The sequence below is a fragment of the Xiphias gladius genome, chromosome 11 (assembly GCF_016859285.1).
Source record: "Xiphias gladius isolate SHS-SW01 ecotype Sanya breed wild chromosome 11, ASM1685928v1, whole genome shotgun sequence".
In the NCBI taxonomy this organism is placed as follows: domain Eukaryota; kingdom Metazoa; phylum Chordata; class Actinopteri; order Istiophoriformes; family Xiphiidae; genus Xiphias; species Xiphias gladius.
The window spans coordinates 22,222,988-22,236,217 of NC_053410.1; the positions used below are offsets into that span (position 1 = coordinate 22,222,988).

Sequence of the window (13,230 nt, forward strand, 5' to 3'; positions counted from 1 at the left end):
TACTTGCCAAGTACAGAGGAAGTGTTGTACTGTCATTGCTATAGGAGAGATTCTTAATCTGTAGTTTTTATCCCGAAGGCCCGCCTGAAGGAGATAGGCAAGCTGGATAAGTGGCTGCAGACTGCTGTGAGAGAGGGGGACCCTCAGGCAGTGCAGGCAGTGTGTGCTACCCAGTGGAGATTCTGTCTGCCCCTCTTACAGCACAACCTCAGGAAATGCATCAAGACACCTTTGCTCAGAGTGGTCCAAGGACTGGAAGACATTCAGAGGTTTACACCTTCTTCAAATGCATCATGATACAGGGTTATGTTTTTATTTCTTAGGGCTTTTAATTTTGTTTTTATTGTTGTGTTCGCAGACTGTCTGATAAGCGCTCAACATGAAAATATTTTCTTTCTGTAAATATATATATATGTGTGTGTATATATATATATATATATATATATATATATATACACACACACACACACACACACAACTTTCAAACTTTGAGGAAAAGCAAAGTATATGTATGTGTTTTACATTTTGATCGAGATAAATGCTATTATGATGATTTATGGTAAGAAACCAAACAGGTTTCTTTCACTGTTGCCTTTTGTTACAATTACCGAGAGCCATCATTCAGGTGTTTTTCAAAATGACAAAAGGAGATATCATTATTATACTTCATAATATATTAGTTTACTCTGGAAGTGTTTCTGTGTTATTTTCACAGTATGTTGCTGGAGATGCGCTGTCAAGTCCACTCAGAGTTGGCAGTGATTGAAGAGGAGGAGGGGCGCCTTGAAGCTTCCTTCACTCACCTTCAGAAAGCCATGTTGCTGGATAATGGGACACAACGAGAACGCCTGTCGACAGTTTTGCACCTCCTGCAGCTCAGAGGGACCATCTACCAAACACCCTCCCGGACCGAGGATAAAGCCGCTATGCTTATGCAGCAGGTTTTCAGTCCTTATGCATCAAAGCGTCAAATATTACACAATGTAACAATTGTTTAAAGCTGCACAAGGCAAGATTTTTAATTAAAAGCATACCTGAGCTATCAACAGCAATAGCAGATAGGAATAGCAAAGGAGATGAGTAACTTACTATTGCACGATTTTTGATTGTTGAAGTCAAATAATTCAAATTATTAACTTACATGCAGGGTACAGCTTTAATGAGACATGAATACGTGTAATTAGTATCCCTAATAAGTATATAAGTAATAAATTAACTTTAAATTGTATTCTCCAGTGCTTGGAGCCACAGAGGTAAGTATGGCTGCTTAGAGAACTAAGTTAACTGCATGGCAAGTTAATTCTGATATCCAAGCCTTCTCTCTCTTTCTCAGGCCAGGGACATGCTACCCCAAGATAAGACAGACACTCGTCCCATTCTGGTTGCTGTGGGTCTCCTTTTGGGCCCTGATGATTTCCAGATGGTGCTGGATGGAGACAACACCTCCAAAAGTACAAATTTCTCTTCTTCGCTTTCAGTTCTCACTGAGACACAACGACATTCTCTTAACGCATCTCTGATTTGTAAGATTTTCTCTTGTAGGGACTGTTTGAAACACATGCACACATTTATGCATAAACATTTAAGGGAGGAATGAGAAAATGTCAAACTATCTTCCTATTTATAGAAACAATGTCGCGACAAGGACTGGTTTTTAATTCATTATGTATTCATTATTATTTGAACATTAAATTCGGTCAACTGTAAAATTACTTTAGTTTGGAAATTTTATTCTTTTGATAGGACATTTAGAGTGTACATTTTATCCACCCTCCACCTGCTAGGTTCTGAGCCACTGCTGAACCTGCTGCTTGGTCCCACTTACCGCTCTCTCTGTCTCTCTTTCTTAGCTGCCTCCACACTCATTACAGTGGATTTTTCATTTTCGTTGAAGTTAATTTATTTAGTTCTGTTACATTAATCCTACTAATAAATGGACAGATCTCTTTCTGTCTGTCTGTCTGTCTTTCAATTTTCTCTGCTCATCCGAACGACTTCAAACTTTTGAATAAGCTGTTCTTGAGAAACATAAAAAGAGAAATATTGAACGACAGTCAGTTAGGGCTTGGGCGACTCATTCATGCAGCCGACGTCATTGATTAGATAACAGCGCATCGCAAAGATGGCAGTGCCCGTTCAAAGCATGGATTCCTCGGAAAACAAGCTTCAGCTACAAAACCTCACACTGGATCATCTAAAGTGTGGGAGTATTTTAGACAGAGACCCAAACTCTGCAAATCGGAAATGGCTTATCACAGCAATAAAACTGCTCTGCACGGTCACATCCCAGAGCGCTTTGTTTTGTCTACTTTTCATCCCCACCCATGAATGATAACCTATATTAGGATTATTAACAGGCGGAACAAGTACTGTAATGTAACATTACACCATACGCCATCTAATATTATTCAGCTGTTGTATATTTTCTGTTTCATCTAAAGGCCATGTATGAGTGAGAAAATGGCTTAAACTTACATTAAATTTTTTTTTTTATTGAATCTGTTTAAGGGGATGTTGATTTCTTTGAATGGTTATTTTGGAGGCTGTAATTTGTGGTGCTGTTGAACTGTACTGGGTTATACTGAGAAGTGTTCCTAATATTTTGTCAACCTTAATATTAGGAACACCTCTCAGTTTTACCAAGTACAGTTCAACAACAACACAAATCAAAACCTCTTCAAACAGATTCAATAAAAACTGAACATTATAATCCTCATGAAGGGAGGATTTATTGCAGGGCTGTTTTATCTAGTTGTACCTAATCAACTGGCAAGTGAGTGTGTATGTGTCACAGCAGCACTTTTCAATTTGTAATCCAGTATTTTCTGATCAGGTATCTGGTATCTGAGAAATAGGGTTTGTTATTATTGTTAATATAATAACACAGCAGTGAGTAATAGTTCAAAATATAGAACTATTAATGAGATAACAAGCACGTTTTGAACAGGCACTGCACTAGTAATATAAATAGGCTCACAGATCAGGAGATAGGATAAATAATTGAATAATCAAACTTTTATCTTAGGTGTAAAGTGACTGAGCTCTCATTCACTTTGCAGAACGCACTTGGAAGGCAATCTTCTGCGCTGATTGTGTAATGAGCTGCTGTCTCAGTAAAGCAGGCACTGATTACACGCAGATTTTAAGGGGAAACTGAATGAACGTGTAGACAACAGAGGATGATTGGTGTAGTGTCTTGTATGCAAATTTTTTCGTTGGTCTCCAAGTCTGGACATAAAGTCTCTCAGCGTTAAACCTTGTTGCAAGGTTGTGTGTGATTTCTCAGAGAATCAGTGTGTGTTCTAGTATAACTTACAGTGAAGCCCCATCAACCTTGTGCCATGGATCTTGGACCAGACAGGCCTGAGCTCAGGGAGAGCCTCTGATCTCAGACTCATTCCAGGCTCCTTGTTCCACAGCATCAAATGAACATTCAGCAGTCCTAATGACTCAGGGAACAACCCGCCTCTGACAACTAGTCAAAGGGTTTCTACTGCAGCCAGGTTAAAGGCTTTGGTCCCTAGAAGCACCTCTTGTTTTTGTCTATAAAGCTCGAGCATCCCCTAGATGATGAAACCAAGTCCTTGTGTTCTTAGATTCAAAGCCAGCACATCAAGTAACCGTTGAGACTACATGAATCAATTTATTGCAGAATGTAATGCTACCTCAATTTTGTGTTGTTCTTCAGACATTCATCAATAAGAGGTGTGTCCATGAGCGTGTTTATGTACTTGAACTCTCGGGGCGAGCACACAGGCAGTGGAGCCTTTTGCTTCTTTAAAACATTCCAGTCAAAGTCACAGACCTGTAGTCATAATTCAGTCCATGAAACAAATACTCGAAGACCTCGCTGCAGGTGGGTCTGAATAAAAATCTGGAGTATGTTTCTTTGTTTTTTTGTTTAGTCCTACATGTCTAATCTGATTACACTGTAGTCAATAACAACCCCAATTGAAAGAGTTGGCAGTGTTGGAAATGGGACATCTACTCTTGTATCGGCTTAGTTGTATTTCCTTTTGCTTATATGAAAATGTCATAATAAGGATAATTATGTACCTTCCTCAAAAGGATAACATTCTCACTATGCATATGAGTGCACATTTATTCCATTTTCTGTAAATTTTAAACAATCACTTAGGTCTAAGAAGTTGTGCAACAGTAGACCTTTTATTATGCATAATTGATAGAAACTTTTATGGATTCATTCTTTAGAGAAATTGAAGAAGTTTCCCCAGTAGTATTAATAAAGTTTGACTCATGCAAACATTATTTCAACGATTGTCTAGTTCCCTTCGGCAGTCTTGGATCTGGACCAGTGGCTCAGTTCTCTGCTAAGGCTCAGCATCACTCTACATCTTTACAGAAGGTGGATGGACATCTGGCCAGACAAGGCAGTGATGCTGACAACACAGAGAGGTGTGTGTGTGTGTGTGTGTGTGTGTGTGTGTGTGTGTGTGTGTGTGTGTGTGTGTGTGTGTGTGTGTGTGTGTGTGTGTGTGTGTGTGTGTGTGTGTGTGTGTGTGTGTTTGTGTGTGTGTGCATTTAAATGCATAAATTGTGACTTTGTATTGTATGTTTATGGATACAAGTAAACCCCTTTTTTCCTTGTTTTTTTGCCAGTGTAAAGTTTTCTCAGTAATTTCAGTGATGTTTTTAGCTGTCAGGCTTCCCAGAAACCCAGTTGGAAAATTTCCTGTATAATCAGCCTTTATGCCTTGCCAAATTTATTACTACTTGCTTTTACTGAACATTATATATTATATTGACTTTTTAATCCTCTCTGCAGGTGAGGTGTTGTGTGACTATAGAAGTCTGCAACATTCTCCTTATTCAGAGCGCAAAGTTGAGTTTCCCCTGTCTGCCCATATCATTACAGTTAAAAAGTGTGTACATCAGAAATGGCAGGCTCAATGGTCCGGAGAGAGCAATGCCATCAGAACTTGAAGATTTCACAAAGGAAAAGTTTATAATTCATGGCCCTGTAAACAAACAGCCGTAAATAATTCATAGCGAGCTGCTGTGCCCTTTCCCTTAACACACATTTTAGAAAGGGATCATCTCTTTTTTTTTCTTTTTTTTTTTCTTGGCTGTTCAAGGATGAAGTTGTGGGCAACACTGGTGAAGACAGCCAGGAAACAGGAAGTTTGGGATGTGTGCCGAGCTGCTTGTCGATTCTGTTTGCTTTATGATGATGGGAGATGGAGGATTTCCAAGGCTGAAAGTAAGATAAGGAATGAAGACTGATGGTAACATACCAGAAATATTCCTAACTGAGGGAGAGGTTTATTAGAATATTAGAATGATTAAAAGAGAAACCACAGGCATAGTTATAGACATAATCACAGGCATAATTTGGTTATAAGTATTGCTAATGAAAAGACACAGGTGGACTGAAAGTAGTATTGGTAATAGTGGTTGTAACAGTGTGAAATTCAGGAAGGAGAGGATTGCTGTCACTGTGAGCGTATTCACATCATAGATTTTGTCAATTCTCTCCAGAATGTAGATGCTCAGAGGAGGTGAGCTGTGCAGAATGTCTTCATGGATGCAATGAAAGCCAAACCTGTGTGAGGGACTTACTGCGCCTTTTAGCTGAAATCCGCTTCATCAGTGCCGAGGTGTGTGCTTAGTAACTCATGCCTCCTATTAACACATGCACACTTTTCATATGTTCTTACAGTAGTAATCCACAAAAACAGGTTTCACGTCACTCATACTGTATAAACGTGGTTGGTTGAATCAATATCTGATTAAAGCTGTAATCTTTAAGAATTCAGTCCTGGTTGATTGGTTGACCAAACCTGTGGTCACCGTGGTAACCACAAGTGTGATTTAATACTATAGGAAACACTTGTTAACCAGCTGATTTGTCAGAAAAACAACAGAACAGAAACTGGTGTATCTGCAGGGTACAGTAAAGTTTTATTACATTGCTGAGAAGCTGCAAGTGTGGAGCCTGTCACTAACAGCTCACTGTGACTGCTCCTGACTGTTCCATTACTCACTCGTGTTTTGCCAGTGGGACTCTTATATGTGAAGCAGCAATAGGAGAGTGTTCCATTTGCATTAACAACAAATTTATACAGTATAGCTCTGATACTTTGTAAATAGAGCGAACACTGAACAATTTAAATCCAGTTCAGGAATGGTGGACTCTACTACTAACAATAAAAACTACTATATAGAGAGGTTATTTACCAAATTTAAATTAATTGAAGGACTATTGCAGAAAAAGTGCCATAAAAAATATCAAAAATGGGGTTTGATTTAATGAAAATCTTAAGGATTATAAGGTTGATGCGGGAAAGAGTCCATATATTGACTGGTAGAGCTTCCAGGGACACAAACGCATTTTTCTGGTTTTGATAATGAAAGAGTCACACTCAGTGGCAATTTATCAATTTTGTCAGCTTTAAGCTGTTTGACTTTCATAGTAACCCTTTTCAAATATTATGCTACATTGTTTTAATACACATAATTTACCAAGAGCAGTGGAAATACTACATTCACATGTTCTGCTCTACCAGCTTTTTATTTCAAGCTTATTTGGATGTAGATGTTTTTTGTAGAGAGACGTTTGTGCTCACAAATACTTTGTGAACTATCTGCGATCATAGGAATATTAGATTTGATATTTTAGCTTGAGCTCTTCTTTTGAAATATGAGATTAGAAACAAAGACTGCTCACAGTAGTAGACATGCATTATAAGGATTTTTAACAAGCCCGTGAGGTAGATCTTGATTGGTCTGAGTCAGAAATTGTTGTGCTTGTCTTATGAGCTTGTCTTATTGTGTAATCACACTTCCCATCAAGCCTGCAGCTCCAAGTCTTTATTAAGTCCATAGAGATGTTAACTTGACAGCACTTTGAAAAAAATGGAGACAACTATCTACAGCAACTACATGACCTTGCCAAACTGACTCACACTGTAGCGTGTGAGTCTCTGCTTGCTCCTCTCATGTATCTCTTTCTTTGTTCTATGACACATGGGCATTATTTTTTTAAGAATGGGGTTTTTTTAAATTAAATTTAAAGATACCTACCTCTCAGTCTGATAAATACAGGTTCCTCTTGTCTTATCTGAGTTGTCTACCACTGGAGTAAAGTGCTCGCCAGTTGTTTCATTTTTCTTTGATCTGATATAGCTGAGCTATAATGGCTCTAGAGAAGCTGTCATTCCTATAGTGGGAGGTCTTCTCTTCTCCTTTTTTTATGAGTTTTTCAAAACAGGAAGTCACCTTTTATATTATCTTTTTAGGTTATGAAATGAATATACTCTCTCTTCCTCAGGCCACAGTCGAAAAGCTGCTAATGGAGGGGGTGCAGCTTAACAGCCCTGCTGTCCCCCCAAAGGAGAAAGGGGTTTATGTGTCTGAAGAGGACCCACACTGGGTTATTTACAGGTGAAAACACAATATGCACACACATTTCTTTGCGTCGTAAAACTAGACTATTTTTTCAATGCTCTGTATGTTTCTGCTTCATTATTTGAATATCACAGATTTAGTACAGTTTTAATTTATTTTAAATCAAAAGTTGTAATATTAAATGCTTTTACACTGCACATGACCATATTTATCAATTTAATGTTTTAATTTTAATTTTACTTTATGTTTATAATTATGAATAGCTACAGCAGCAAAATAGGTTGCAAAATAAGAAAACAAGTCTGATAGGACAGGAATATCTGACCACACCTCCTCCTATTTTTTTACATTCTTTTGTTTTGTTATCCCATGTTATTATTAGATAACTGGTCAGAAATGATCATAGGCAGTGGTGGGAATGACACAATCTCTTGAACTTTGTTACTTTATCTCTTAAGCAAAAACTACCCACCAAATCTGAAACCATTCACACACCAATTATGTGGTACAAAACATCATCAATGATGTGATTATCTTTAGATAAAGACCAAGATATTGTAGATGTATGCTACAAAACTCGAGGATAAGATATGAAATGTATTTTGCTGTTTCTCCAGCACCTCATGAGTCATGGTGGTCAGGGTGGTTATCATACTCATTGATTATATGATTCAGTAATGGACGTTGCACCAAGATAGAATCTGCCCCAAAATTCAAATGTGTATTTTCAAAGAATGCTTAATCTGTGCCACTTGTCTCCCTGGATGGCAGTCAGAACTGACATCACATTTGGCAATGGAATAAGCACTAGTGCGCTTTGCGTGAAATTTGCCTGAAATTTACCTCCAGCAAATTACATCACAGGGGCTGAGAGCTATTACTGTGCATCCAGGCCCTCAAACACATTGCTGTCTAATGCTTCATTAGATATAACCCATTTGATATCTATCTGGTGCAAAAAAAAAGTGTGCCACTTTTGTTCAGCAAATGGAACTATTCATGAAAATATCTAATGTATTTTAAGTTTAAACAAGCAACTTATATTTTAATTGACTGACTTTTTCAACTTTAATTCATTAGAGACAACACCATGTGGCCCCATATACTGCTGTAACTTCTCTCTCACAAACAAACACAACTTTCACTCCCTTCCCACTCCCCACTGTACTTCTCTACATCTCTCACCCAGAGACTGGATCCAGGCTCTGTCTGCCTACGCCACCTCCAACTTCTTGCGGGCAGCCGAGCTCGGATCAGAGATTAGGGAGCCGTGGGTGGTTGCTAATGCAGCCATTTACCTGTGGAACTACAGCAGCCCCTTACTGGCAGCTGGGGAGTACCAATGTCTGCTTCCCGCCTTCAAGAGTTTGGTGGAGATGCTACAAAAGATAGAGTGCACTGGGTATGCTGCGTCTCTACATTAGTATCATTGTTAGACAGAATAGTTTGCGTGTTTGGACTGTATTTCTTGTAAATTTTATTTTGTTCCAGTGCTAAAAGAAGGAGCCCAGTTGCTCCATTGAAAATCAATGAAAGACTAATTATTTGCAGTTGCTGTTGGTTGTGAACTTTATCATTCATCAGTTTTATTGTAAACCGGTCTGAACCAGAATATCACGTGCGTTTGATAAACCTCATTCACAAAATTTCATCACGAAACATAGCTGTTTTCAGACTAATGACTGTACATATTTTAAATTACTGAGTGGGTTTTGAAAGAGTTTCATCAGCCCAGTAGTCATTTTCTCAACCCACAGTGGGACTACTGTGTATACAAAGTCATTCAGTTCAGGTGAACTTTTTGAGCTAACAACAACAATATGTACACTTGTCCTCCCAAAATCATTTTAGGCGCAGTCAAAGTTGACTTCTGAAAAATGTTTATAAATGCATTCTCTATGGCACTGTAACTAATTCACAGAGTAAGAGGCAGTTTAAGCACTGCTCTTATTTTTGGTTATGAATGAATGAAAACAGACCAAACTGTCCATGGGCATAGCAATAATTATGTGATATTTTTCATTCAGTGACATTCTCTAGTAACAATGTGACCAGGGAAAAATCCATTTCTCAAATTTGTGGTAAGGGTTTCAACTTGGCGGAGGAACTAAAAGACAAAAAACAAGGATTTTTGGCCTTCAAGAACAACTTTCTGTCCTTGTTTTTTAAGACAATGTCAGTTTGGAGCATTCTTTGTGTTGTGTTCCTCAGAAATCATGCCCTGGTTGTGCTACTGTGTGATGCTGTGGCCCGGGGGTTGATCCAGCCTCTGTGTGGACCAGACAAAAACAGAGCTGAGAAGGGGACTGAGAAGCCTGGCACTGTCCATGGGGTTTTCTCAGACCCTAGTGCCCTGCAGGATGTACACAAGGCATTAGAGGTATGTCAGTTTGCGTATTTGGGAGCAGGATGGGCACCTGTGAATGACTAAATGTTTTAATTAATATATTTAATGTCTATCAGCCCCATGGAGGTATTTGTGAAGAGTAGTGACTTTCGGTTTTCTGAAGTTTCGGCTACATTATTGTAGCATTAGGCTTTGGCAGTGGCAGGTGTGAACCACCACCTATACTAATTCATGTACCAACATGGGCATAAAACCTGCATGTATTACCATATCTTTGCATAAAATTCTCTTTGACAACATACATTTTTATAGAATGCTATATATTTGGATAGGTTTTTGAACATATATTTATATTAAAACTACCTACATCACCATTAATTTGCAAAATAATTGATTAAGTCACTATATTTGCATAAAGATCAAAAAAGCGTCTAAACTGGGGAGTGCAGTACTTATAGGACGACAGCAACTATCTGATATGACTGAAGGGACAATTGCACAATCATCAATTTTGTCCAAAACCTTTTGAGAAGATAAAAAATAATCAGTCTTAAAAAAAGGACTGATGAGGTCGAAAAAAAAGTTATAATACTTTCCCCGGGGTTTAGAATCATCCAAGTATCATGCAACATGTAATCATGACAACTCAGTAACCAGCTTTTCTGGGACCAACATGTACATTTCAAACTAAACAAAACATGTTTCATTGGAAATCTGTTGATTGGTTGTATTTTTTTTAAGCAAACATCAGTGACCCTCTGTCAAATCCCTTCCAGACTGATTGTGGTGTTTTGAGCTCCATTTTTTGGCTGGAGCGCTACATCCCTAAATGTCCATGACTGACTGAGTGAGCAATGGAGATACTCTATTGGTCAGTTGTCCGAGTGTTGGGATTTCCCCATTGGCCAACTTTTCAGACCCCTTTAGCGACTGTTTTTCAAAAAAGCACCAAGGGACAAATCTTGCGACTTTTTGGACAAACCTTAGCTACTTTGCATAGAAGGGAGCCGCCAGTATTGCCCTGCAACCTCTCTATGTGTCTCATTCAATTGACAGCACGGCAGCTGACACAGATGTGAATTAGCTTCTAACCTTCTCTCTGAGTCATCATTTTACAAGTAAATATAGCTGAAATCACAGCACAGCCATTGTCTCTAACTTATGCGTATAGTGATGTTGTCAGACGATGTCGTGGTTATAAAATCAGCAGTGCAGAGCAGCAGCTTGGAAGTAACTCCTGATTAACATGTCAGTCTTAATGGGCCATGTTTCAGTCACTATTTCATTTTCATTTGTTCATCCATTGTCTGACAACAGAAGCAAAAAAACATGTAAATGAGCTTTATTGGGAATTTGGCTGTATTAAATTACTGTATATTTGAATACAGAGAGTAGGAGAGAAGCAAACAGATAAAGAGCTGAAACTGGGTGACACAACACAGAGTGCAAAGACAATGCCATGAATATGCTAATTGCAGTATAATGTCATCGAGAGACAATTAACGACTTTTCGAGCAGGCTTTAGCTACTTCCCATTGAAAGTAGTTGTTTACAGCGTCTCCACAACAGTCCTCAATTTTGCACATTGACCATACACGGTCCAGCGATAAACTAGGTCTTGTTCAGTGTCTGATCTTTCCACTGTGAAAACAATGCCTGATATCCCAGCCTTCAAAGCTTAAAAACAGATTGGAATCTCTGAAAAGAGTTAAAAGGAGTGTGTTGAAGAGTGTGTGTACAATCAATGGAGATTGATGAAGTTTGCAAGACGTGATCAGACACTCAAAATTTATTCTTTTCTACAGATATTACTGTACACTGCAAACATTAGGCATGAAACAGTTTACACACTGTCAACTCTTTGAAAGTTTTTTAACTTTCCAGTCCCATTATTTCACTTTTCAAACCACAGTTTAAACCCTCAAAGTTTGCTTTCAGCCTTACAAATGTTCTCTTAATTTTATTTACCATAAAACAGGTCAATATGATACAGATACTGATCTGTTTTATAGAAGAAATGGGAAGCTTTTTCATGTTATTTTGGAGCTATCACACTCTATACACTCTTCCATAAAATGTGGCTGGCAAGTAAGCTGCTAGTACATCCAGCCCCTGAAATGTATTTTCAGCCGTTCGGCACAATATCATTTTGTCAAAAAAGGTAATGGGGACACCGGAACAGACAAGAATGCAAAGATAAAAGGCACTTATAATTCTTCTTGTACATATTCTGAGGCTTAGCCCTCAAGGCAAGAAAGGATCTTAGACACAGACATTGTTTAGGTTTCATTCAGTATGTCTTTGCATCTGTATCTAAGAAATACAAGGCCTCTCAGGAAGCATTGATTCCTTCTTGATATGATATCATGACACATGTTGAAGCATCACAGGAAAAGTTTTAGGGGTTTCAGGGTATATTTTGTTATCTCATTCATCCACATTACTCATGTAACCATTGCATGGTTAGATGCAAAACCCTTTTTCCTTTCTCGTTTTCTATTCAAAGGATCCACCATATCAGTGAATTATTAACTAAATTTCATCGTATCCTGTTTCCTTTTTGAAGGGAAGATAAAAAAACAAGACTTTACAATACATTTTTTATAACTAGTCTTTAGTACAACAGGGTCAGATACACTGTCTAACTTGAAAACGTCTTACTGAATTTGTGTGTTTGTGTATGTCTGTTGCGTCTGCAGCTGACAGGCTGGCAGAGGGCCTTGGGCTAGAGGAATTCCAGGGTGTGCAGTCAGTCTTACAGAGTCTTAAATAGCATAATGTATGGTATATGATAGACACTTTGATCAATATGCATTTATTCTACCCTTTAGGATTATGCATAACCCCAAATATGTTAATGTCATGTTTTACTTATTCTGCTCCTCAGACTGCTAATACCGTACCAAGCAACTATTTCTAAGTGGTTGTTGTTTTCTACACTTCCTCCCAGCTGTGTGACTACGCCCTTCAAATATCCAGCTGTAGCATCCCAGGGGAGACAGTCCCCATCGCAGCACAGAAACAAGTGGTGGCCACATGGGTGCAGATCAAGAGGCTGTTGCAACAGCAGATTGGCTCAAAGACTGACGCTAAAGATGAGGTACCTTCTCTCTATCAGTCCAACTCTGGCTGTTCTTAGGTTACTAATCTATGTTTAGGGTCCTAATCAGCATTTGGAAGCACTGTTTATAAGATATTGCACTGTAGTTACTACACAGGCACACTGTGCATTTGGATTATGGTTAGAATTTTGATAAGGATATGGCATGAGTATAATTTCTCATTTTCAATAATTAGCAAGTTATATATATATATATATATATATATATGTAATGCTAACTAAGTTTTTTTTCTTTTTTTCCCCAAGTAGTCTTAGGAAGGCTGACTTCCTAAGTATCTTTTTACTTACAGTTTTTCTTCAACACTTTGATGCATTATCTAAAAACAAAAGGCCCATTTTGAGATCAGGTTCATTAAACAATAAAACTATTTTCATCGAAACATTAGTGAAAAAC

At 38.3% G+C, this 13,230-nt stretch overlaps 1 protein-coding gene across 1 annotated transcript in view; it reads left to right on the forward strand.

Annotated features, from left to right (window-relative positions):
- LOC120796537 (cilia- and flagella-associated protein 46) overlaps positions 1–13,230 on the forward strand; it is a 52,913-nt gene that overhangs the window by 6,917 nt on the left and 32,766 nt on the right. Inside the window, 10 exon segments of the mRNA XM_040139511.1 lie at positions 79–269; positions 716–941; positions 1,334–1,451; positions 4,287–4,416; positions 5,097–5,219; positions 5,492–5,618; positions 7,292–7,404; positions 8,558–8,770; positions 9,580–9,748; positions 12,666–12,815. Coding sequence (XP_039995445.1) covers positions 79–269; positions 716–941; positions 1,334–1,451; positions 4,287–4,416; positions 5,097–5,219; positions 5,492–5,618; positions 7,292–7,404; positions 8,558–8,770; positions 9,580–9,748; positions 12,666–12,815 — 1,560 coding nt within the window.